Genomic DNA, 26,689 nt, shown 5'->3' on the forward strand with positions numbered 1-26,689 from the left:
GGTGGGCCGCCAGTGCGCTAAAAGAAGAACACGGTTTTGTGTTAGTAAACCGGGAGGCCCACGCCCAGGGTCACTCGCACAGCCGCACGCACGCGCAGTCACCTCAGTTGTGTCAAACATGGCTGTGCTTTTGAGGAGAGAAAAATGCTGAATTGTCTCGGTAGATTTCGTAAAAAGAACCAAACATGGCGAGGCTGGCTGATTATTTGATTGTCGTGGGATACGATCACGAAAAAGCTGGTGAGTAGCCTATGTGAATGTCGCAGGCTTTCGGTTTTCACGGAAATCTAGGATACATGTTGCAGCTGGCTAGTTCGCGCAGGCCGTATAGTCAATGGATTATAACAGGATATTGATGTAGCTGGCCATCAAGCTATTGAAATTGGGTACTCGTAAATGCGTGTCAATTGATTTTCTAAAATAGCCATGGTTTGCTATGCTTTTGATACATTTCTTCGTTGTAATGAACACGTTGTGCAAAGGAAACCGAATGCCAGTATAGCAGTTTATTTATCTTTCATTTAATTTAATAACCTAAACCAATTAGCGTATGCTGATTGAATAATGACTGGTGTGAGAGGTTGTTTACAGAAAGTTAGAGGGAAGAACAGCACTTTTATTTTCGGTATTTTATAGCTCATCGGTCCTTTGACGGATATAATTTGAAAGATTTCTCTATGCATCCTCCCCCTAGGCTGAATTCGACGAACTAAGAACGGGGGTTACAGGTTTACATTTGTTGGTAAAATGATTTAGCCTACATATAGCCTTAATGGCGGGGCTGGGGGACATTCTCTTCTGTAGCAACTAAAATGTTGCTTTAATGTTTATCTCTATTAAACATTATTGTTTGAAACGGCTGTTTACTTTCAATTAAGCCGTCAAATTAATCTTAATGCATCGTTTGAGACTGTCCTCGCGCTGCATTGATTTTTCGTTTAAACCGGGTTCCTGGAGTTATTTGGTTTCATTGAATTGATAGTGACCCATTTCGCATCTTCAAACGTGCGTACAAACATTGTTTGTAGCCATGGAAAACGGACTGTCGGTTTAGCTATGAGCTAACAGTATCTTTCCAAGAGAGAACTTCCTTTGTTGTGGAAAGCGGATGCAACCGTCCTCTTTACGACTCTGGGAAACACCACAAGCACAGATTATTTGGACAGTGAGTGTACTAGAAGGCAGAAGGTTTACCAACAGGTGTTTCCAATTAAATGACAGGAATTGGGAATTGTAGCAACGTAACTGTCTGCAGTTCATGTAACATGGGGCATGGAGATGATTATCATCACATTATAGATCACATTCAGTAACGCTCGAGTTAATGGTGGAGACAGGTTGGATTGAAAGATGCCTTTTGCGATTCCAACCTACTTTTGCGATTCATAACGATCGTCAGCAGGACGATTCAATCACGGTGTGTGGTATGTTATTGGTTCAGATGCTTGGGCGAGGGCGACAGCTCAGGAGGTAAGACCGATTGTCTGGCAGTCGGAGGGTTGTCGGTTCAAACCCCGCCCTGGGCGTGTCGAAGTGTCCTTGAGCAAGACACCTAACCCCTAACTGCTCTGGCGAATGAGAGGCATCAATTGTAAAGCGCTTTGGATAAAAGCGCTATATAAATGCAGTCCATTTACCATTTACCAAATCTTCTCACAGAAACAGGAAATAATTTAACTTGAGGTTTCCTAGTAACCAGAATGACAGTTGTGGGCAACAGCACAATCTTTTTTGTGGCTTATTTCCTTCTCTTAGTGTTCCGGTTTAAATGTTTTCTCTTTGTAAAGATTAGACTGCATGAGTCAGGATTATTAACAGCGCATATATCAGGCTTATTAATGGCCCATATATGGAGAATTAAACAAAATGTACAGAATTAACATTAGAACACAGTATACTCATATATTGATCTTGATATAAGAAGTTGATGATAAGATCTTGACCATGCATGTTGATATGTGTTTGAGTGCATCAACATTTAAACCTGTATTCTGGCATGGTACCCTAGATTCACTCCAATGTAAAAGATTAAGCTCAAATCCAGGCAATGTTAACTATTCTAGTTCAGGGTCATGTGATGCATGATGTCACTTCTAGTTCAGGGTCATGTGATGCCTGAAGTGACAGTTCTAATTAGAGCCCAACCGATGCCAGATTTTTGGGTCCGATGCCGATCCCGATTTTGGAGAGTCCTAGCCCACCTATTACCGATGTTTTGACCGATATTTTGTCAAAAAGTGTAACATTTTCAAATCAATTTGAAAAACTTATATTTTATTAAAGTTTCTATATTTAAGAACATTTAACTTATAAACAAACAAATAAAAATAAACACACAAAGAACTTTTTAGATAAAAAAGTAAAAGATGATATTAAATTATATATATATATTAACACCATCTTTAAGTGTGTGAAATCAAAATAACTCCACACCTTGCTTTTACTCCTTTCTTTTCCAGCCATCTATAAAAAATGAATTTAAAAAAATCAGTTTTCCAATTTCAAACATGTATTTTTATGAATATTATTATTATTGTTGCTGTTGCTGTTATTAATTTGTTATTATTATTTCTTAGTATCTATTCTCAGTACATTAATTATATTTTCTTATTTTATTCCTACATGATCTCAAAGAGTAGCCTAAGTCTATCTAGCGAGCTTCCCTGTCCATAAGAATTAGGCGGTGAAAAAACTACAATGCGCTCTGACGCGTGACTAGATGACACACTCGCTCGCAATAACGCATTAGCTATTGACACAGCCTCATTATTTCTTATTATATATTCTCAGTAAGTTAAATGAATTATATTTTCTTATTTTATTTCTACTACATGATCTCAAAGAGTAAGAGATTATCTAGCGGAGCTAAAGAGTGAATCAAGTGTAACGTTAGATGAAATTAAATTGACTGGATGAAATACGGGAAAAAAACTACAATGCGCTTTCGTGCAGGTTGCCCGCGCTAACCCGCGCTGATTCACTTCTCCAACAGCAATCCTTCTCTCATGTTATCACGACAAAGCTAGATAACATGGCTTAAAATGATCCATGATAGAAGTGTTTTATCTGCGTTTTTACTGTCTGGTTAGCTTGCTACGATGACGCGTGACTAGATGACACACTCGCTTGCAATCACGCGTTGGCTATTTACACAGCATCATATAGTAGCTAATATCATTATCTCAGATAAGAAAACAAATGTGTGATACATTCAATCACCATTTTATTTTGGCTGGTTATTTATTTGAGAATACAGCGATGTCCTCTGGAAATGTAGATCCTACGCTGCTTATGTGCTCACTGCCACTTCAATAAGGCTTGCTAGCCAGCTAGCTTGCTAAAGTGAACCAAATATGTTAGCTAGCTCGCTCGCTTGATAATGAGGATTGATAAACATAGTGGTCGTATGAACGCAATTAATTAAAAACTTTCACTAAATATACATACCTTTATTGCGGCAATCGAATCTGTGCATACAAGTCTTGCAGTGGAGAATATTGGATGAGGCACGAGTGACAGACGTCTTATTAGAGAAGTAGCGCGTCAGGTGCTGCAGTTCACACTTGTATTAGAGCTTCCTCTACTGGATAATTCTAGTAAATAGCAATTACTACGTTCGAACAGACAAGTACACATAAATAATCATTGTTTTTCTGGTTATTATACTTATTAAAAAATCGGGGAACATCGGCGGCATAACTGCCGATCCCGATGTCGTCAAAAAAGTCAAATAATGGCCGATATATCGGCCACACCGATATATCGGTCGGGCTCTAGTTCTAATGCAGGGTGATGTGATATGGAGTGTCTTTATTCTTGTAGAGGATCATGAGATGGCGGAATTTCTTTCGCTTCAGTGGAACCACTTGCTTGCATTTGCTTGCTGAGCCTTCCATGTGTTTTTGCGTGCATCGTGCATTTTAACCTTTCCGCTGTTGCAAAAGGAATTCGTTCTTCTTTAAATGTCCTCTATTTCCATCACTGCTGTATGCAGGTTTCATACAGATATTGCTTGTATTCAAAATACGCAACATTTTCCCCCAACAAGTAGTCTCAACATGCTAAATTAGCCGTGAATGAGTGGAATTCTTGCTCTGAGGACTTTTAAACATCACCGTTCAGAAGACCTCCTCCTGTTGCATGTATGGTCTTACTGCACCTCTGAGGATGTTTATAGATGGTCCAGGGTGCCACCTGGGTTGTAAACTCTTTAGATGGGAAATATCCTCTCCCTCACAGGTGTTTTACAAAGTGTTCTCTGGGGAAACGGATAGCAGGAGGTGAAATTGTGCAAAGAGTGTGTTTTGTTTGATCGGCACAAACCAACTTGTCCCTTGTGGTTTACAGGGGTCAGATCTCGGTCCCTTACCCACCCAGCTCCTGAGGCACGGTCCCTCTGTCTTAATGCCACAGGCCGTCTTACCCCAGACTCGGAGCCTGTTTTCAGTAAGAATTCCAAAGGGTTTTGGGATGTTAGGAGTTTTTGCTTTTCATATGTATTGTTAATTTTAGTATGTATTGCTCTCCAATGCATGGAAAATGCTGTTAGATTCATATAAGGGATGCAGGACTTACAGTACCATTCAGCTGATCAGATGGAATTCTGTCTTTCTACAGTGCATAAACTTAAGAACTCTTGTCTTGCTCCAGCTCTTCACCGTGCAGGCCCCACCTGTCTGCCCTCCCACATCAGTAAGGGTGGGTGGATCCAGTGTTGGGTGGTGTATATTAAATTCAATTCACTTAGTTTGTGTAACACTTTTTACAGAGGACTGTCACAGAGACTCTGTGAAACAGTGAAACAGAAGGGAAATTGGGCAGAAACCAGGCCTGAACCCCCAAAAAGCAAGTATGGTACGATTGGGCAGTCCAAACTGGGAGAACAAGGCGAGAAATGTAAAATACTAAACTAAATTAATGAAAAAGAATCATTTGGGAACCCATGGGCCTGGTGGCGATTAATTAGTGATGAAGGTGAAGGATTTGCGGTCAGCTGTGTGTGATAAGTGCTACTCACACTGCACTAAAACGGCCTGACAGTGTTTATCAGTGTGTTTAACCAGTGAATGAGACATTGGAGGCTTTTCATCGGCGCACAGCCGCACTGAGGACGTTTTTTAATTCGGGGCAGATAAATGGCTGACCTGGGGGTCACTGCTGGGGGAGGGGGGTGGGTGTTCGGCAGCTGAATCCCCTCAGTCATCATCTACAGCCTATGGCTGAATAGGTAAACAGTGCCCACCCATGGCCAGATATGGCCAGCGCCAAGTGACAAACGACTGTCTTGTGCCGAAGGAACAAAATGTTCCTGGTATGAACGGTACTGGCTTGGACTGGGGGAAAAAAGGTCTGCCAGAACCTTCCAGACCCTGTCTGAGAGACAACAAATGTGACATACTACACTGTGGTGCGCGTGTAAGATGTATCTCTGAGAAGCCCCTCCCCATGAAGCCCCTCCCCATGTATTTATCTGCTTTATTTTGCTCCGCCCCCTCGCCCGTGCCGTGTGATGCTCTGCTGTAACTGTGTGAACCGTGGATGCTGACCGCCATTCTGTGTAGAGCCTCTGCCCAGGGAATCCATTTGGCAGCGTCTCCTTCCAGAGACCGGAATCTTCTGGTTCAAATGGCCACCCCGAGGGATGGTCTCTAAGTAGCTTAATCAAAAGGGGGGGGCGCATGTGAATCCTTACAAAAATAAAAGGAAAAGACTGGGGGTGTTGTCTGTTGTCCGCTAGTAGACTGCAGAGGTTTCTCGCACCTCGCAGCATCAGCGTCAGCTTTGAGGAGTATTTCCTGGCCGTTTTAAGGAGCAGTTTGGAAATGAACAGCAGCTGAGCCCAGTTATTCTCAGCCTGGCCAGTAGCCGGGCAGACAGGATGAAAACAGTGTTAGTCCACACTGAGAAACTGCAGACCAGTCTCCCTATCAGCCAGCCTGCCTGCTTCAGACCAGACCAGCGGTTGGCGGTAAAATTATACAGGCCGGGGGAGTACTTTTTTTAAGGAACTGCCATATTTTCCACAGTAGTATGACAGTGGTGCTAACGGCCCCATCCGTTTGGCAGCTGACCTCTGACCTCTGAGGTCCAGCACTGCCAGGCTTCAGGGTTCTGACACAGTTGGGCAGGATCTCCTCAGAATGGCTGTGGTGTGGAGTCATCCTCGCACTCCGTGAGCGTGTCGGGCCGGCCTCATCCCTCAGCCGTCTCTGCGATGCAGCGGGCTGCACGTGGTTTGGGCGGGGTGGTCACGTGACTTGCTGCAGGCATGGATGCGTGCGGCCGGCACAGGTCTACAGGGTGGTGTATAAGGCCTCTTTCCCTGCTTTGTGGGTCACTGAAACTGAGCCTTCCATGTGCGCCATAGCCGTGGAAACTGTGAGTTACAGCCACATGCCAGGTTCGTTCACCGAGGTAAAAAGGTTTGGGAGGCTATTTTTAAATGGCAGAATCGCCCGGCTCCTGCAGTTAAAACACAGAGTCATCCCAACTGCATCTGATGGCCCGCCATCCTCCTGCAGTGGCCAGGTTAGCGCCGTGGCCAGCAAACCCATTTATCACTTCGTATTTAAAGCCGTGGCTCTCTTCTTGTATGCGTTACGGTTTCAGCGCTTGTGTAGAGGATCTCTTGCCCTCAGGGACACATTTGTGAAGTCTTTTATTCTCCAGATGGCAGCTGTTCCTCAGGTGAATCAGACGAGTGGAATGTGGTTCTCATTCGCTCAAGGGCCTGTTGTGCTAACTGGAGTGATGTGACATAATTTTACCTGAGTGTCTTCCGGCAGATTCAAACGGAACGCTCTTTCCCCTTTTTTACGAATCGTGTTGTTACAATGAATTGATAACAGTGTCCGTTCTCACTAATTGAAATGGATTGACAGTCTGCCAGATTTGACCTTTTGTATTTTGATGAAGATTACCTTAGTGTATTAAAAATTAACTTGTTTCTTTTATAGATGTGGCTTTTATGTTTCAATTTATCTTGAAATTTACTTTACTTTTGTTGTGATAGTTCATGTGTTTCTTTCCCCCTTGTGGAATCATATTTCACAGTGATTGGCCGAAAGATCCACTAAGTGCTAAGAAATAGGCCTAAATGTTAAGAAATAAATCGTAATTTCTATCCGAGTACTGATTGCTACCTGCGTTATTCTGTGATGAACTTACTTTTCAAGCGTATGAACGGTTATGTTATGAGGCAGTTACAGGGTCTCCTTCCTCTTGATTTATGGGAAATGAATGCAGGAAAGAATTATGCAACTCTCCTGAAACTTGCAGGAAAAGAGACCTGGCATTCCAGCCGGGGAACTCAAACTTTTCCCAGTTCTAACCAGCACCTTTGGGGAAATGGGCATGCATGGGCAAATTCTTTAGTTCAGCATGAACATGGCTCTGATAGCATGACTTCAGTGATTTCTGTATTATGAATGAAGCGTAGCCTCTGCGGCTTCACCCTTATGCTGGGTGATAGTGGCCCTATTGGTTCCCCCGGATGTTCCTACACAGTTAAGAGAGGTGGTCAGGGCTTAAAGTTTGCAGTTATGAAACATTTTGTTTTAGGCTACGACTACAATATGGAAAAGCTGATTGCTTGTCTGAAATAATGACGGCCTGTTGCATTTCTTTGGACTCATACCACAGATGTTTGGTGACACTGAGGAATGTATGATGAATCGCTAGGTTGATACTGCAGTTTCAAGGGTTGGCTGGGTCTTTTATCACCTTTGTGCTATTACGGGAAAACAAACTGTTTTCTCCATAACTGTCAGTGCAGTACTACTTTATTGTGTCCGTTGGCTGTTTTATTGTGTCATAACTGATCTTGTAATTGGTTTCACATTTTAGATGTGCTTGATAACATTCCTTTGTCCTCACTGGTCTAATGTGTTTTTGACGAGTTCATTTAGCATGTTGTACTTTTACATGACTTAGCTTTGTACTGCTCAGGCTCTGTGGAAGCATTTTTAAGTTAATTCAATGTGGACTTTGGTGTGTGGGATTGCCATTATCCCTACATATCCCTGCATTTACCTCTGTAATACTACATTTGTCTTAAGTTCTTAATAAGGAATTCAGTTTTGCTTATGCCCTTATTTTCAGCGACAGTCAGTCATATTGTTTTACATGTGGGGAAGGGGTACCTCCTGCTTAAAAAATGAAAAAGCTAATTTCTTTAGTTAAAAAGTTATTTTCACAAATTGATTATCATGCATTAGATCATGCATATAGCCTAATGCTTAGATCAGAATTAGTGTTCAGTTTTAAGGCAAAGTGTGTTCAGTTTAGAATAGAAATTCCAGATTTGCCACACTTCTAGGATGCTGTGATGTACCACTTTACCAAGGGGTGGGCTAGAACTTGACCTTGTTTGAGAATGGTAAAAACCAGGTGTGCTTTATGTCTCCATGACTGAGCTAAAACAAAGCCGTTGTCAACTACTGCTACCTTTGTCAACTACAGCTGTCTGCTTCTACTGTCATGGTTCGCTACAGTAATATTGCCTGAAGTTACTGTTCTATGTCAGTTATAAATATACATAGAACAGCATACGGTATTCAGTGTCTCCTCCTGACTTCACCAATTCACCAATCGCGCCCACCCCTTTTCCATCTGTGCGATCAACCAATCAGGGACAAGAGTTTCTGTCTCCCTCTTAGATTCATATTCTTTAACCCCAGCAGATGCTGAGCTTCATCTTCTTAATGTTTCCTACTGCTCAAGCCAAAACATTCCAAATTTGATGCATCTTCTGAATATTTTTGCTGGCATGTGACCAAGTAATATTCTGTACTGAAATGTAGCGCCAGAAAAAGAAGCTATGTAAGTGATACAGATGTGGTATACAAGGTATTATACAGGGTATTGAATGTCTATTAATAAAATGCATATGTGTGTTAGGATAATAGCTTGAAAGAAACAATGTTGTTCCTTCCCTGTAAGCACTGGGTATCAGTTGGTTTAAGTTCATATTGGTATTTTCAGTATGGCTACATGTGTTATTCTAGGAGCAAGTTAAAATGTGTATCTAGGCTAGTAAATAACTGTCAGTCCATTGTGTAATCTTAAAATGTTATGACCTTCCTCACTAGGGGTGGGACCATTTACTCAAGTACTTGTAGCGTTTTCTTAAACATTGAGGGGAAAAAAATGCAACTGGAAAATACCAATGATTTCCGAGTTATCCTTCTATTACAAAGAAGTACCCTGTGTGCCTTTTAATTTTAATCACCAACCAATACACTATATGTGAATGGCAGGAATGTTTCTGAGGTGATGGAAGCAGTTCTGTTGGGCTTCCTCTCACTTCCTGTGGCTCACCTTCTGCAGTGAGCAGGGGGCCTGTGCTGCCGAAGAGATGTCATCAGGTGCACGTACAGCTGCGATGGTGTGGCCCAAACACCTGCCCCTCTGTGCTGCCGGGCACAGAGTTTCATGAGCCAGACACTTACAGGCTTTGTGTCAGACCCCAGCGGGTGTGGGGGGGGGAGCACATTGAATCAAAGCACTCAGTTTTCACAGATTTTAATGGGAAGCAGTAGAGTTCATTATTCTGGGTCTCCACATGTTTGTTTGGCTGATCTGGTTTAGCAGCATTGTGTACCTTTACACCTAAAAAGCTGTTGAGTCCTTGTTACATTGAGGCTTCATGTAGATTAATTTGCAGTGTGGAGACGTCTGTCCCCAGCTTGTTTTTCGTTAGTCTTGTTGTGAGATGCATCCTGCCATCAGCACAGAACATCCTTCCTCTTCCAGGAAGGGGTGAGGTGACATTCAGCACGCCCTGCTTTTCAGAATCAGGAATTAAAGGAATGGGAACAGGCCCAGATAAATATATATTGTGTTGCTTTGTATCACGCCTTTATCGCAAAGGGAGAGATACTGATGTCTGTCAAGAGCACCCGGTCCAGACAAGAGGAGCTATTAGGCCCCTCCCTTGGCGTATTTATATGAAACAAGCATCAATGCAAGTGCATAATCTAATAGCCAATCCTTACCTCAGGACGAAACGAACACACCATCCAGGTTTTAATTGCAATTATACCTGAAATACCTAGTTCTGTCATTTGATTATTCATACAAGCATACAAGTATATCAGGCCTGCCCTAGGTTAAGAGAACACACAAACCGAAGTTTGACATTGTGAAAATGCATTGTGGGCGGTGGGGGGGAGTGGGTGTAATGTGGGTAGTGGGGGTGTGTGTGGTTGTAATGTGGGTGGTGGTGGGGGGGAGTGGGTGTAACGTGGGTAGTGGGGGTGTGTGTGGTTGTAATGTGGTGGTGGTGGGGGGGGGGGAGTGGGTGTAATATGGGTGGTGGTGGGGGTTAGTGTGGGCACTAGGCCAGTGGTCTTTGAAAGTGCACACTGCGGAGACTAACAGTGGCAGCAGCTGTAAGATTAATGGGACATGCTGAGGGTCACTGTTTCACAGGCGTGTCGGAGGGTGTGGGGGTGTTCAGGAGGGCCACTGAGGATCCCCTTCCCTTTGCATAGAGGCCAGGACGGAATTGATTTCCCTCATTTTGGATTGGTGACGGATGGATGGGCTTGTGTTTCCTCTTCATGGGGCTAGAGTTGTCATTTCCTGTCATGAGGGACTCAAGCACTACCACCACCATGAATGTCTCTCATCCCTTTCAATCTGTCTCCTCTATCCCTTTGCCTCTTTGTTCTATCACCTTTGCTGTCTCTTCTATCCACTTCTCTCTCCTCTGTGGCCTTCAGCACTGTTCCGCTCTTTCCACCTGGTTTACTCGTTCCTTCAGCTGCTCTCGGATCTCGTGACATTTGTCGCATCATTAGCTTGCGCCCCCTCGCCCCCTGCAGCTGTGGTGGAATATTCATACAGTACCTCCCAAAGACAGCATTTTCCACTGACTCTCTGCCCTCGGGCACAGACTGTCCATTCACAGCATTCTAATGACCTCTGAGTAAATGATTGTGCGTGCAGGACAGCAGTGTTACTCTTTGCGCTGTTACGGCGCCCTGAGTCCGACGCGGTGCCCCGCGGCTCTGAGCTTCGGCCCTGCCCCCTGGCCCCCTGGCCCCCTGGCCCCCTGGCCCCCTCGCCCCGTCTCCCGCGCATCCTGTCACGGCCTGAGCCGGGCCAGGCAGCGGGACGGGCCTCCGTGCCGATGACGGAAATCCGGCCGTAAATCTCGGCTTGGCTCGGCTCAGCGGCGTGGGGCAGCCCGCGTGGTCCAGCTGTTGATTTATGAAGCGAGCTGGCGGTTTAGAGAAGAGCCGAGAGTGTTGATTGAAGTCAACCAGAGGAGGAACACCTGCTCTCTCTCTTACTCGGTTTCTGTCTCTCTCTCGCTCTTATTGATGGTTCTGTCTTAATTCTTCTGGTCTGTGTGCAATTATAAAGATCCCAGGAATGCTTCATTGAAACATGCAAAACAATTGCATGATGTGCTCAACTTTGTGCTCCATTGAACAGTACGCAATGCACAGTTCTCCTGTGTTTATGCTGAAAGTCTTTTCTGTATATGGTAAAAAAATGTACTAATATCATTTAATTTTGGCTCTGTTGAGTAATAGACTCAGTTTTGAGGAGTTTCATTGTCGTATCTGCTCTGGGCTGATTCAGTCTTTTCTTTGACACAGAAAGTTTTGTCCTTCACAAAAATCCTCAATGGTTACACATTCTGTGAGTGGAGAATGTAATATTTTCTGATTTCACGGTCATTGTCTCCAGTCTGCAGTTGTGTTTGCTTGTCCAGAGTTGAGGAACACGCTCTGTAAACACTGTGTGACCCCTGAAACGTCTCCTCAGGATCGCGCACAAGCGACCGGCTCGCGCCGCAGCGCCGGCTAGCGCTGCCCTTCAGATCCAACCCATGTTCAGCAGGCTGCAGGACGTGGTGTTCGCAAAGCAGGAAAACACGAGTTGCTCAACGCCATTATGTGTGCTATTTTAACCAGTCTGCTTCATGTCAACGTCTTACCAGATTTTTTGTATCGACCTTTCCTCTAACGACTCGAAAACACGATTCATCATTCAACACAACCCAAACTCTTCAGCAATAAAAATGTTAGAAAAACTAAGAATCGTTACTTGGCAGACCCATAAATTTAATACGCGTTGTTCTGTATATAGGCTCTGTTGTGCTTGGGTTCCTTACAGTGTGAAAGTTTTACAGCATGAAAATGTGGGGAAAACGGAGGCTGTTTGGAATTCCTCCTAGCTTGTTATTCTTAAGAGGGTCTTCGAAATGATGTGCCTCCGCTTTGTTATGGAGTTCAGGACCCACCTCTGACTGAGACGCTCCTCCACCTCGGGGGGTAATAACCCTCTGTGATTCTATTTTCCCATTTTATTTTCTTAAATTGTTATTTTAATTTAGTTGGGCCCCTGGGAATGCCAGGAATCTTCACGTTTACCGTCTTCGCTGGGCGGAAACCTGAGCTGGCACATTCCGAGATGGCGTGCATGTGATTCCAATTAGCGAGCGCAGCAGACACCTGATGCTTCTTCAGCGCTGCGAGTGTGCCTGCCTCACCCGTCTGGCATGCCCTGCCCGGCTCGCCCCGTCTGGCTCGCCCCGCCACTTCACGCCACCCGCAGCTCAGGACGCTTGCTGAGCATTAATCACCCGCTGTTCACCTAAATACCTGACAGGGGTCAGCGTTCTGAAGGGCCTGCTGACTGACATTCCGCACTTTCAGTGTAGAAGAGCCAGACATCAGTACACCTTGTGCCTGCGCTGAGGCTTTAACTCTGACTCTGAGGCTCTGACTCTCTGAGGCTCTGACCCTGAGGCTCTGACTCTGAGGCTCTGACTCTCTGAGGCTCTGACCCTGAGGCTCTGACTCTGAGGCTCTGACTCTGAGGCTCTGACCCTGAGGCTCTGACTCTCTGAGGCTCTGACCTGAGCTCTGACTCTGAGGCTTGACTCTCAGGCCTGACCTGAGGCTCTGACCCTGAGGCTCTGACCCTGAGGCTCTGACTCTGAGGCTCTGACTCTGACTCTGAGGCTCTGACCCTGAGGCTCTGACTCTGAGGCTCTGACTCTGAGGCTCTGACCCTGAGGCTCTGACTCTCTGAGGCTCTGACCCTGAGGCTCTGACTCTGACTCTGAGGCTCTGACTCTGAGGCTCTGACCCTGAGGCTCTGACTCTGAGGCTCTGACACTCTGAGGCTCTGACACTCTGAGGCTCTGACTCTGAGGCTCTGACTCTGAGGCTCTGACCCTGAGGCTCTGACTCTCTGAGGCTCTGACCCTGAGGCTCTGACTCTCTGAGGCTCTGACTCTCTCAGGCTCTGACCCTGAGGCTCTGACTCTGAGGCTCTGACTCTCTCAGGCTCTGACCCTGAGGCTCTGATCTGAGGCTCTGACTCTGACTCTGAGGCTCTGACTCTCTCAGGCTCTGACTCTCTCAGGCTCTGACCCTGAGGCTCTGACTCTGACTCTGAGGCTCTGACTCTGACTCTGAGGCTCGGACTCTGACTCTGAGGCTCTGACTCTCTCAGGCTCTGACCCTGAGGCTCTGACTCTGACCCTGAGGCTCTGACTCTGACTGAGGCTCTGACCTACTTGAGGCTCTGACTCTGACTCTCAGGCTCTGACTCTGAGGCTCTGACTCTGACTCTCAGGCTCTGACTCTGAGGCTCTGACTCTGAGGCTCTGACTCTGACTCTGAGGCTCGGACTCTGACTTTGAGGCTCTGACTCTGAGGCTCTGACTCTCTGAGGCTCTGACTCTGAGGCTCGGACTCTGACTTTGAGGCTCTGACTCTGAGGCTCTGACTCTCTGAGGCTCTGACTCTGACTCTGAGGCTCGGACTCTGACTTTGAGGCTCTGATGCTCTGAGGCTCTGACTGGTTATTCTAATGAAAATGCATTTGTGAGTCATGCTTTTGCTACTGACATTGAGAAGAAATGCATCTATCAGTCTTTCAGAGGTTCCCAAGGGTGCCCGGTGCGTAGTGTGAGTGGTTAACACTCATTTACTGCGTCTGTTTAGAGTCTGCCGTGCATCCCCACCAGGGCTCAACATCTGAGTGTTGTTTCACCAGAACCAGGTTTGTGAAAACACATGTGCTATCGCCGTGACTTATCACACACCATGATGGAGTGCTTCCAATTACACATGGATTCATAGGGATAAAAAAATATGCCACAGTGTGCGTGCTGGAATATCATTTGCTAGATGCTGTTCTTGGCTTTTCAAAAAAGGAATTCTTCTTGGTCCACAATTACATATTTTTCATTTATTAGGTTTTCGGTTGATTAAACGTGCTTTTCACGCAGCTTTTGGAAGACCTTTTGTGCTCCATTTTATCCCATATAGCCTAATTGTGCAAATGTGGGCTGTGCATTAGTAACTTATTTGCCTAGTTTTTCTTTTGGGGTGCGTGGAATGAACCTTTAAATTGTTTGTGTTAAACCTCAAATAATTAACATAATTTATTCCGCACAAGGGGAATTTATTAATCCTATTTTATGTTGAAATTGGCTAAATTATCAATGTTCAAATTAAATGTCTTATTTTGCTGGGGTTTTTTTTTTTTCAATTTTAAGGGAAATAAAATCAATTTTTTGTGCTGTTTAATGTCTCTAAAACTTGTGATGTCCATGCCGGGTTTTCTTAAAGTCAATTTATTGTTATTGAATTATGGATAGTCGTATGTGCATACCTCCTTGTGGGCATTTTGATAGTTGTGCAGAAATATCGCTCTGAAGGGCACCTTCACAAGGTGACATTTCACAGGAATCTTCTCTGTTTTCTTTGGTAAATCCTGGTTTTTAATGGGGGAATTAAGAGGTGCATATTTTGATATTAGTGCATGATATCAGATTACACATCACCGATATGATAAATATATATGGGTATTCTGAGCTGCCATTCCTCATCTCCCAGCAAAAAAGAACAACATCATTTGTGTGGTGCAAGAATATAATAGATGTCTAAGATTTAAATATTATTTTCATGTATTTTAATGTACCCGTCTTACAGGATTTCATATTTAATATTCACACATACATTTTGGTCTTAGGAAAGGAAATACTGCTTATCTCAGGTGGATTTAATGGGTACAACACCACAAAAAGTCATGTAGAATGTAAGTAAGCGTTAAAATATCTTTAAACATAACCAGTAGTAATCTGTATAGTGTGTTAGCCTACTATTTATATTAGTCAGTCAAACTTAAGATTTTCTAAATATCTACTGATTTTAAATGATTATTCCTAAATTTGAACTGTGAAACACAGATGTTCCACTTAATCCTACTATGCTTTTATTAAGTCCAGCTGGTAAGTATCTATTGAAATATGTGAGAGGATAACTATATTTTGATCTAACTAGCATGCAGCCAACTTGTAGTTACAGAATAAACACAAAAAATACTTTGTGTCCATGCATACTGTATTAATCAACAAAGCACAATGGGAAATTATTGCGCTGTGATCTTGCGCTATTATTATTTTAGTGACAGAAAATCACTGAGTCACGAGTAGTAGTCAGGAAAAACTTTAGGTTTTATAAGTGCCAGAAACGGTGAGTTATGACTCTCTGTAGTGTTTTTACTCTTCCCTGAGATGTGACTGCTAGCCCAGAAAATTTGCCTTTTTATCTGATAAATGACGGTGTTTGTTTTATGAGTAATCGTTTATCATATACAAATATCAAGAAATTAATCTTTTAATTTCTCTTTACTGTCCGAAAATGTAATCTAAAGTCCCCTCCTCAGCAAGGTTTTGGCACAGCTTTCAAAATGCACGCCACAAGACTGAATGTGGAGTGTGGTGTGTAGATAAGTGGGGAATAACATTTGGCACTGGCACAACAAAAGGTTAAAGATGGTGTAGTCTTTTTATAGTCTCTTTTTGATCACGAGCTTAATGGCTCTGTTGGTACGCCTGGTACCTATTGAGGTCAGTGTGGACTTTTCCCATATTTCATAATATTTCTTTATCTCTGATATTAAAAAGTTGATAAAACACGTCATCAACCCTTGAGCGAGTGCTTAATCTTTCATAGTTGCTTAAGTTTGTCTGCAAAAGATGTAACATGAAAATAAAATTAGATTTGTGGGCTGCTGGATGGCTCATTCAGTTAAGGGCCCACGCTGTGGTGCATGGATGATCCTCACAGCCTCGTATGAAATCCAGACCATGCCAGTGCTAGCTGTGGCTAGTAGCTCCATTCCCTGCAATTGGCCATTGACGCAGTTACCTATTCCAGGGAATGGGAGAGCTCAGTCGGTTAGGGATCTGCTTTCACCGCTGTGTAGTGACCCCTGCGGGTCACTCTGGCACCAGTGTGCTGCATGTAAAAGCTCTGCTCTGTGCGAGCTTAGCTGTAGTCTGCGGTGTGAAAATAAGCAGCTGGCGACGCCCTGTTTTTTTGCAGCGTGAGCACAGCTGCAGATTATTGGCCATTCCAGATTGGGGTGGGAATTGGAGATGGCAATTTTTATTTATTTATTTGTTTGTTTATGAAGGAAAAAAAATGTAGATTTGGTTGTCAGTAAAACACACTTACCCTGCGATCTGGCATCAGTGAAGGACAGTTGAAAGATTTTTGACTACCTGAGCACCGTTAATGAATAAACACGTCTATCAATGTGTCGAGAATCACGCTATAACACGTGTTTCAGTGCTCACAAGAACGTACCGTTATTTTTGTTTCATTATGCCTCTCCCTCAGACACTTTCTTCCAGTTTTCTAGTTTTGACTCAGCACGCGCGCTGAGGGGGGAGGATGTATTTCCACTTGTTTTAATTAGTCCTGTGACTTTTCTTGGCAAGAGTTTCCTCATCCATGGAGGCTACACTCTCCTCTCAGTCGCTGTTTCTCTCATCCCAACTTCACTTTCGTGCTCAGCAGGGCTGGCGTTCTGATCTCTTTGTAGGTCAGCAATGTCCAAGCAGTTGTGTAAGCCTGTTCCTGTGCTGTGATTTACTGTCCATGTTGTATTTCTCTGCATGCTCTACTTCACTTCATGTATATGTAGGTGACTGTATTGAATATAATTCTCAAAAAGTTTATTGCTATCATGGAGAATTTTATCATGATAATTATCAAGTTGTTTTATTGCTCAGTCCACAATCATGCACATGGGCTCCGTGCCTTAGCCAATCACAAGCACGGACTCCATGCCCTGCCCAATCACATGCATGGATTCCATGCCCTGCCCAATCACACACATGGACTCCATGCCTTGACCAATCACACACATGGAATCCATGCCTTGACCAATCACAATCACAACCTCTGTCTCACTCAGGCATGCAGCTGCTGGGACTCCGTGTGCTTCCCTCCCGGTTTCAGCTGGAAAGTGTCAGGAAAGTCATCACAGAAGAAAAATGATGGGGCTCATTTTGCCAGTAATTAACACACAAAATTTGTACCAATATGGAATCTGGAACACAGTTTTCCAAAAAAAGAAAGGTTTTATTTGTCCTTACACTACCTCTTGCATTCCAGTACTGGCCAGCACATTATGTGCAGGAACATCGGAAAATCACGGTCACTTTGGGTGGAGATGCTTTTCACCCTGAGCTTCGGCATTTTGCACTATGATGGGAGTCAGGATTAGAGCTTGGCTATCTGATCGAGGATCAGTGTTTGGCTCAGTGTGTATCTGGAGCCTTACATACACAAGAAGCGGTCTGTCTTGTGAAAACCTCTGTGTTCTTGCACCTCAGAATAAGCCCTAGAGAATGGAGCCATTCAGAGGTTGCACTCTGAATATGTGCTAGTTGGTAGATCCACCTGTCAGTCATGACCATGTTGAAACATTATTGGCCAGAGGCATGTCGTTGACATTGATGTTTTTGGCCCATCTAGAGGTGGTGAGAGTAAGATTAGTGTTTGCCACTCTTTCTGTCTTTAGCTCTCTCCCTCCCTCTCTCCCCCCCTTCCCCCCCTGCTGTGCGTGAGAGAGATCCCGCTCTAATTCCATGTACTACTTCTATCCCCAGGGTCAGGAGAAGGATGCGGGAAGATTATCCAGCGATTTCCGGAAAAGGACTGGGATGGCACGCCGTTCCCGCAGGGTGTGGAGATGGTGAGCGTGCAGCGACTCGGCGAGGGGGGGAGTGAATCGGCCTGGGCTGGCACTAGCATAGGAGTGGAGGTTCTGGGAAAGATGTTTTCTGCAGAGTGCATGCGCTGCAAATAAACAGGATTTGAGTACCTAAAAAAGAACCTGCTGCACACATAGAGCAGAGCTGAGCACTGGTGCACTGTGGCTGAGATCAGTAGCCAATCAATCACGCCTGAAGTCCTCTACTACTGAACTCAGCAACACATGGCTGAATTATCTAAATCTGTCATAACCTACTCCCCACAATGGGCAGTCTGCTGAGAGCTTTGATTGTGCCTGTTCCTTTGCCTGTGCATCCTGCCTGTAGGGTGATTGTACTGCATTTGTGTTGGTTACTAGTCTGGTCTATATCTTTGGAGAAGCAGAGACCCCAGAACTGAGCAGAACCGTGTGCAAGCTGGCATACCGTCATACATTTCCTCTTGCATGCTTTGACGTGTCTTCAGAAAATAGCTTCCACACCTGAATTATGAGCATTAATGGAGCACTCTTGGTTGTGTTGTCCTCAGAGGCATATGGCCATGCAGCGTAGTGGTCATATGTGTTTTCATAAGTTTTGGGGCATTAAATGCTATAAATACCTTTGGTAATATGCAGCAATTAAAAAGTTAAAAAAATTTAAAAAGTGCTCCATACCTGTATTTGGTGAGTGTTCAGAACCTGTTGGCATTTCCTGCATCAGCCAATGCAGAATGGCTGCTATCAGACACTTTGTGTAAACCCTGTACCTCCTCCCCCCAGCAGAGTCTCCATCCTGCCTGAAGCTCAGTCTCTTATCTCACTGCCGCAGGCTAGTGGCCTGTGGGCCAGATGTACATATTTGGGTTGTCTCTCTCTCTCTCTCTCTCTCTCTCTCTCTCGCTATCTACCGATCTCTGTCTGTCTTTCTCTGCCTCCCTCCCTTTCTCTGTCTGTCAAACTCCCCTCCCTCCCTCTCTCTTCCTCCGTCTCCTACACTCTCAGTGGTTCCCTCATTGCCACACAGATTATGCATAAGGCCGCAGAGAGTGCTGTTCAGTTTACAGTAGCAGTGAGGTTGGACAGCCCCCACAGGTCCCCGCCACTCTTGGCTGCATCTGGGGTCTGGTTTGTGTTCTTTATTTGTTTGTTTGTTAAATTGACATGATGTAGGACTTTGTAGGAAGCCCTCTTGTCCTGAATGTGAGCCATTAAAAACAGACAGTATCAGAGAGGAGGGAGGAGAGCTAGCTTCTCTTGAGCTGGGTGTGCTCTACACCCTCCCTTCAGCTGGCTGTGCTCCTGGTGCTCACAGCATGCGCTCAACCAGCAGCTTTTCTTCAGCTGCATCCCATGTTAAGTGAAGCCTTTCTGTTGGGCTGATTAATAGCCTGTGTGAGTAGCTTGTATATTTGCAGCAGTCTGCCACAATTCCTCGCTGACTGTGCCACACGGCCCAGGTTTCCTGCTGAGTTTTGATCTGGAAGGCAGTCTTTTTTGGCCAGATCATTCAAAAACAATGGAGCTGACTGCTCAGATAAATTGAAAACCTGTAGCCTATTACAAAATTATAGTGCAGTGTATCATAATAAAATTTCAAGGAAATTGTTTTCTTGCAGTGTAGGCAATTTGTTTTATCTGCACCAAACCCAGATACGTTTTTGGAGTAAAACTCCACAAAATATGTACTATAGTATGACCTGTAATATGAACTCGTATTACAGTTAATATTTTTTAGGTAATGGATGTGGATGTGGAAATGTCTATCACTTTTATACTGACTCATTTACCTGGAACCTGCTTAGCTGACTGTGTGCCACGCTTTCGTACAGCATCCTCACCTTTCTGTTCACTGACTGAATAAGACGTTATCACAGATTAATGCTGAGATGTTTTTGGTGGACTGTGCTGGGGAGAGGCCAGTACACTGTGAACCTCTGGCATGTTGATCGTGGGCAGGCACGTGCCTCACCAACCATGCACTAAAAAGCCACAGAGCCTATATTAATAGGCCACTAATGATAGTCTGTCTGAGGGCACTCTGGGTGAAATTGTGCTGGTTCCTTCTCATCCTCCTCCTTCCTTTGCCTGCCTGTCTCCCTTGTCCAATTTACAATGGCTGGCTTGCTAGCTGAATTTGTATCAAGGAATCAGCCAAGGAAAAAAAAAGTCACTTCAGGCAACTCCAAAGCAGCGTGGACAGCAAAGTTATGTTTTCCGAGGCTGTACATAAGCACACACTAATTTTCTAGCATTTGTTCACAATTATGGACACGACAGTCTTTTTATAGATCATGCCGGAGCTTCTTTCCACGAGTGCAGCTGTCTGAGGTTGCATGTGGCATAGGAAATAGTTCCAACCAAAAATAATAACAAATGTAGTTTTATTAAAAAAATAAATGAAAAAGAAACACAGAATTGAGTAATATACTCGCATACAACCTCTTGAGGCATAGCATCACTGTTGGAGCTGCCTTGTTAGAGTGTTAAAAGCAGCAGTTTGTCAGAAACCTTCGTAAGTATGTAAAATATCCTTCATCACACACAACAGGCTCAGTCAGCGGTGTGCATTTAAGGCACATGCCACAACAGTGTTTACCATACCAGTCACGCCTGTCACATGCATGGCTCTTATACATTATTTGCACATTTTCACTGTGTTTTGAGAGGGTAAGAAACACCACAGTAAGACAAGGTGTTAGCGGCCTTCCCCATGGCCAAAGACCGTAGCACCAGAGAGCTGTGCTGCCAGAAGACTCTGCAGCCGCAAATGAAGCGTGTAGCAGAAAGCAGAGAAACGTGTTCTAAATCTTTATCGGCCATTAAAAAAAACACATCAACGAGCGAGATCGCTCCCCTTGGAATGTCTGCACATCATAAAAAAGGCGAGTTTGATGGCCCTGCACAGTAACGGTGGTTTTGCTCAGGCTTAGCTGGAGCTAACCGGCCTGTTCCACAGATCCCTGAGCGTTCATCTCATTCTTCTACCTCCCGTGTTCAGAAAACTTCCCTATACTAGTTCTCCTGAAACTCCACACTGTTTTGCCTTTGCACATTGATCCTGCTTTAAACAGGCTGCCTCCCTTACTTCTGTTATAGTCCCTTATTGCTTAGCCCCTTTGCACAGATGCCAAATCTGGGCAATCTTTTCCCATTTAGGGGATGTTCTATTTAAGGCTTTATGACTCCAGATTTGAGTATCACAGAGACTTGGAAAAAGGCTTAAATGAAACAAGACCGTTGTACCATTTACAATACTAACTGAGAACTTTTTATGGTAACTCCAAGGGAAATTTTTGGTTGCAGGAGCGCTGAATGTGTGAGTTGTGATATCACACAATGCTGGTGTTCTGGCCACCGGGGGATTGCTTGAAGGGGTTCAAAATGGCGTGGACATGCAAGTGACGGGGGATTAACTGTAGTTATAGCAGACCCATGTAGAATTCCACAGGACTGATCACAGTGTTCTGGCAGTATTGGTCAGAGAAATTAGGAAGGTAATTTAGAACTTGCCGATGAGGTGCTCTGGGAAATTCCAGAGGAAAAAGGACATCTCACAATAGGTGCAATGGTCAGAACTGAGGGAGAAAGCGATACTCCTCACACAGAGGATTTCTGATTAGAATGATGCCAAAATTCACTGTACACTCATGTTTTCATGTTAAGAAAAAATCAGAAGGAGAAAAACAGGCTGGTATGTCATAAGTATGTAGAAGAACAAGTGAAAAAAAGAGTGAACTATAAATAGCCACCTCTGCTGAGGAGTATGAGCTCATTCCAGGAATCCCAGGTCCCAGGGGCAGAGTAAGGAATACTAAATGATGTGGGTAATGGTGCAGCGAATGGGCCTGCTGACAGATAGCCTCGCTGTTACTTTAAGGTGACCTGTAAATAAATCTCCTGATCTTCTGGGGTTTCTGTTTTCTTTTAAATCTGACTTTTCAGCCTACAGTGCATACCAAAGACTGGGGCTCAAGAAGCCTGCAACCCCAGCATCTTCTCTACATGTTGACTTTAATCTCCTAAATAGTTAGAACTCACATCTGGAGATAATAAAGGACTCTAGTGTGCCCTTGCCATTTTGTTTTTGAATATTTTTAAATATTTCCAGACATCAGTGCTTGCACGGTGACATTGGTTCTGACCTTTCTGTTTGGTGTGTGTAGCGGTTCTATTGATGGAGCCCAAGAATAACCAGATCAGCGCTCTCTGCCATGCATGCATGCTGACTCTGTAAAACGGAACACTCCGGAAAAGCAACTCATCATTCCCACTGCTCCAACATCAAAAATTCTTGGAATGGCTTCTGATAATGCTAAAGAAAAATATTAGGATATATCTCAAGTCCCGAGATAAAAGACTCAATGACTGAAGACATGTCCTCCCACATAATGATTTTTTTCTTGTCTTGAGAATTTGAGAAAAATGGGACCAGTTTGTCTGAATAAATGCAGTACGTGGCGACGGATATTCACCATATGTACAGATCTTATTTGTGTTTGTTTTGGACTCCACTGCTTCCCTGTGCCATGGCTTCCTTCATCATGTGAATTTATGACCTTAATGTCAAACGCACTGGAAACAAACTCGTGGCACATAAATGAAAATCAAATTTTCTGAACTTCTTTGATGTTCATTGACCAGTCTCTAAACAGGCTCTTTAATTTGCAACAAGCTTCCACAAGCCATGCCTAGAGAGAATGGCAACTGAACATTAACTCCCATAAGTGAAAAAGTGAAAATGCCGTTGTATACTAAGAACACCACCGTGCATAGGGAACACCACTGCGCACTGAGAACACCAGCGTGCATTCTCACGTAGATGATCTGTGAAAAAAGTCTCAGCTTTTCAAGGCACAAAGATAAAATGTGTACGGACAGTTGCCAGAAGAGATGGAACCTGCATACACTATAGATGAGTACACAGACTGCATTCTGAATTTTATTTGTGGATGTATTGGATGTGCATTCTGTCTATGGTCAGTAGAATGTTTATTCTCTCTGTGGTCATGTAGGATGTGCATTCTGTCTGTGATCTTACAGGATCTGCATTCTGTCTGGATGTATAGAATTTTCATTCTGTCTGTGATCTTACAGGATCTGCATTCTATCTGTGGATGTATAGGATTTTCATTCTGTCTCTGATCTTATAAGGTGCATATTCTGTCTGTGGATGTGCATTCTGTCTGTGGATGTATAGGATTTTCATGCTGTCTCTGATCTTATAAGGTGCATATTCTGTCTGTGGATGTGCATTCTGTCTGTGGTTGTTTCCCCAGTGCTGTGGTGAGACAGCTGTTCTGTAAATGACATTGTCACACAGTGGCCTGTATTCATTCAAAGTGTGTCTTTAACTGTGACTTCAAATTTAGACAGGTGCTTTTTTTTCTTTCACAAATACAGTTAGAAGACTTAATTTGGGTGATTCTGGGCTTGTCAAATTGTGATGGGGATGTTTTAACTGAATTAAGCTGTAGCTTATTTCAAAGTTAAGTCAAGTTTTTTATGGGAAAATATTCTGTTTTACTTTCTAACGAGGTCCAAAATACATAATTTAGTTTCCTGTGCAGTAGTGCAGTGTAATGCTGCCCCACGATAGTGCATTCAGCATGGGCTAAATCATCTGCATCATTCACTGTGAGTGAATGAGCTGTTTTTAAAGGCCGTGATGACATTAATGGGCTGAGGACCTTGGAAGGATTTTGGATTGTGGTGCAGAACTGATTGAATTCCATTGTTTGAAACTGGGTGCAGGGTTTCAGTGTCACAGAGGATTGGCTAAATGTGCAAACCTACAGGAGCTCAGCATTTCATTTGCCCTTTTCTCAGAGTACAGTATTTGATTGGCTCTTCTCCAAAATGCAGAACATTGTTGTCAGGGACTCATGTCTCTCAAGGACAGGCTACTGTTCCCAACTTAAACCCTGTACATGCAGGTCTGTGCTTCTTGAACTTCCTGCCCTGGGACCTCAGTAAAAATCTTCTTGGCTCTCTTGTTAGACTATAGACGTAAGCAAAATTAAAACATCCATTCATACCAAGTGAATGTCCATACAAATGGTACAGCTGAAAAGTTTTTGATGATAACTTAAAGCCATATGGTTACTGCTGTAAAAAATTAAATAAATAAAACATACTATGATATTTTGGCCAGACTTGGCTTAAAAATGGGGCAAAATACTACAACTGGTTTAAATTATCATCAGATTGCACAAGGCTTTACATGGTGGCTGTGGGCTTTATGATTAAGGGTTTCTACACTGTGATGTAGTGGGTGGACTTCAGGCTGTTGTGTTCAGTGTGTGAACTTTGCGCAGTTGTGTTCAGTGTGTGGACACAGCTGAGTTCAATGTATTGACTTTGCACAGTTGTGTTCAGTGTGTGGACTTTGCGCAGTTGTGTTCAGTGTGTGGACTTTTTGCAGTTGTGTTCAGTGTATGGACTGTGAGCTGTCTTGTTCAGTGCTGCTCAGGTATTTGGCCAGGTATAAAGGCAAAGCTACAAAAGCTGCACGAACTCATTCTGAAATATGAGAAGCTTGTACCCCCCCCCCCACACACACACACACTGTCCCCAAATATTTGCTGTCTGTGTCAGTTCATTAACAGAATAAATTAAGACTGCAATTATATGAACATGATTTTTAATCCATTTTATTATAAAAAGTAAAATGGGTATTATCAAAAAAGAAACAGCTTTGTAACTTTAAAACCAGGAATGCAGCTCATGAATACTGTTCTCAATAAAATAATGTTCGTTTAAAGGATGATAAATGGAACAATACTAAAATACTTGGACAGGAATTGTATTTGGACCAAATAACAATTTTTTTACTTATGGAATTTTCAGTGTGAACATGCTATATTTCAATTTTTTGGTTTGCACACGCTATGTTTTCTGATAATCTCATTCCCCAGTTGTACAAAAACAATGTGTCAATGTGTTCTCCTGAGAAAAATGCTCTCAATGTCTTCTTACCTCAAAAAGGTTTCCATAAGGAAATCATCAGTTTGCAAATTAGGTTTGAGTGACTTGAGCATGTGAACTTGGCAGTTGAGCCAAATAATTGCCTTGGATCTGTATTATTGAGAGAATGTTTGGTTGAGAAGATTCCCTCCACATCTGTCTGTCTTTGGGCTCCACAGTAACACACAGGATAACAGAACATTTTGTTTTAAGGAAGCAGAACCATGTTGGTTGTTTTGCTGCTGTTATTTTGCTTTTTTTGTTCTTGGCATATGCAAGTTGTTTGCGGTGCATTGGCAGACTATGTGAGACCCGTGTAAAAGCCATGTTTAGACCAAGGTCTGCACATGCAAACTGCGATTCACACTTTGCAAGTTATTTGTTTTAAACAGATTGATGTAACAAACTTTTTTTCCCTCACTAATACTAATCATTCCCTCACTAATCATAGCAGAATTTCCTGTGAAGATTTAAGTTTTTTTTAAAGATTTAAGTCTTCTGGGGCCCCATTTCCTACGATGAAGGAATTTGACCTCAACCAGCAAATGGTTAACTTTTGTGTCACTTCTCCTGTCTGGCACTCTGACTTTTTCAAACACCACCCCCTCCCCCCAAGTCCCTATTGTAATGTGGAATGTGGGCCGTGCTTCCGGAATGGATGGAGAGTTATTTAGAAGATTGGTAACAAGGTGCAGAGCTGTCCATGGAAAGAAGAGTGAATGTGATTGTGGGCGGGGCATGTACATCAGCACGAGTTTCAGAGTGTTAATGGGTACTCGTGCTCTGGGGACAGGAAGCTGAGTAACGGACAGAAGTGCCGGGGGAGTCTCGTTGCGCGTGCTGACCAGGGCTGACATGTCTCCCCGCACGTCTGCCCTGGGATGTTTGTAAATGGAGACAGAATCTAAAACAAAGGAGCACATTCCAGCCACTGAGATGCCTTTCAAGTCAGGCAGAATGTATTCACATTATGGTTATGCCTTTGCATGTCTGGCAGGAAGGTCCCTGTGTGAGTAATCAACACGTCTGAGTGAGGTCACAGCCCCTCAGCCGGGCTGCAAGCGCCTGGCCTGCCTGTCACAGTCAGGTCATCTGGGTGCTGATGGCTGCAGGTCCAGACAGACCCTCCCCCAGTGTCCTGAGACAAGCATGAATCTTCTGTACAAAGGACATGTGCTGTATTATTATTTTTTTTTTTACATAGTTGTGGCGTGTGACCCATTGGCTGAATGGTAAAGCAATGTCAAGCTCTCTAGCGGGTGAACCCAGTGTGTTAATATCGTCTTGCTTCTCAGTTTTAAGTCCGTTGCCCCTCTGCCATTTTACCCAACCAGCCGTCATAGCACTGTGTATTTGTGTTCTTGTGTGTGGGCAAGCATGCTCTCCTACCTGCCACACACACTTATCCCTGTGCCAGAGCTCAAGCATGTGCACTTCACGCATTGCCTGTACATACAGACCAGAGGAACGGCTGGTGTGTGACTGGGACACACTGAAAGTTCCACCGACTGAAACCTTCCCTCCCAGAGTGACGCCACAGCCAATTACGTGCCTCTCGCCTCATATGACCTCGCAACAGGATTTAAGCTAAAAGAAGATATGGTAGCACAGAAAAGCATTCTTGTGCTACTTCCCCAGAAGCTACATACAGTGTGCCTCTTGGGTGGGGTTATGGAGGGGTTTGTGTTCCTCCTGAGGCTCTAAA

At 43.9% G+C, this 26,689-nt stretch overlaps 1 protein-coding gene across 2 annotated transcripts in view; it reads left to right on the forward strand.

Moving 5' to 3' along the window:
• Positions 1-26,689, forward strand: part of LOC135242738 (myotubularin-related protein 13-like) — a 97,149-nt gene continuing 70,460 nt past the window's right edge. Inside the window, exons 1-2 of one of the 2 annotated variants that reach the window (XM_064313967.1) lie at positions 1-240; positions 17,936-18,021. In XM_064313967.1, coding sequence (XP_064170037.1) covers positions 186-240; positions 17,936-18,021 — 141 coding nt within the window. In that variant the 5' untranslated portion in view covers positions 1-185. The remainder of the gene's footprint in view (positions 241-17,935; positions 18,022-26,689) is intronic. The other variant, XM_064313966.1, reaches the window with a different exon arrangement.

The sequence above is a fragment of the Anguilla rostrata genome, chromosome 16, assembly GCF_018555375.3.
Source record: "Anguilla rostrata isolate EN2019 chromosome 16, ASM1855537v3, whole genome shotgun sequence".
NCBI lineage: Eukaryota > Metazoa > Chordata > Actinopteri > Anguilliformes > Anguillidae > Anguilla > Anguilla rostrata.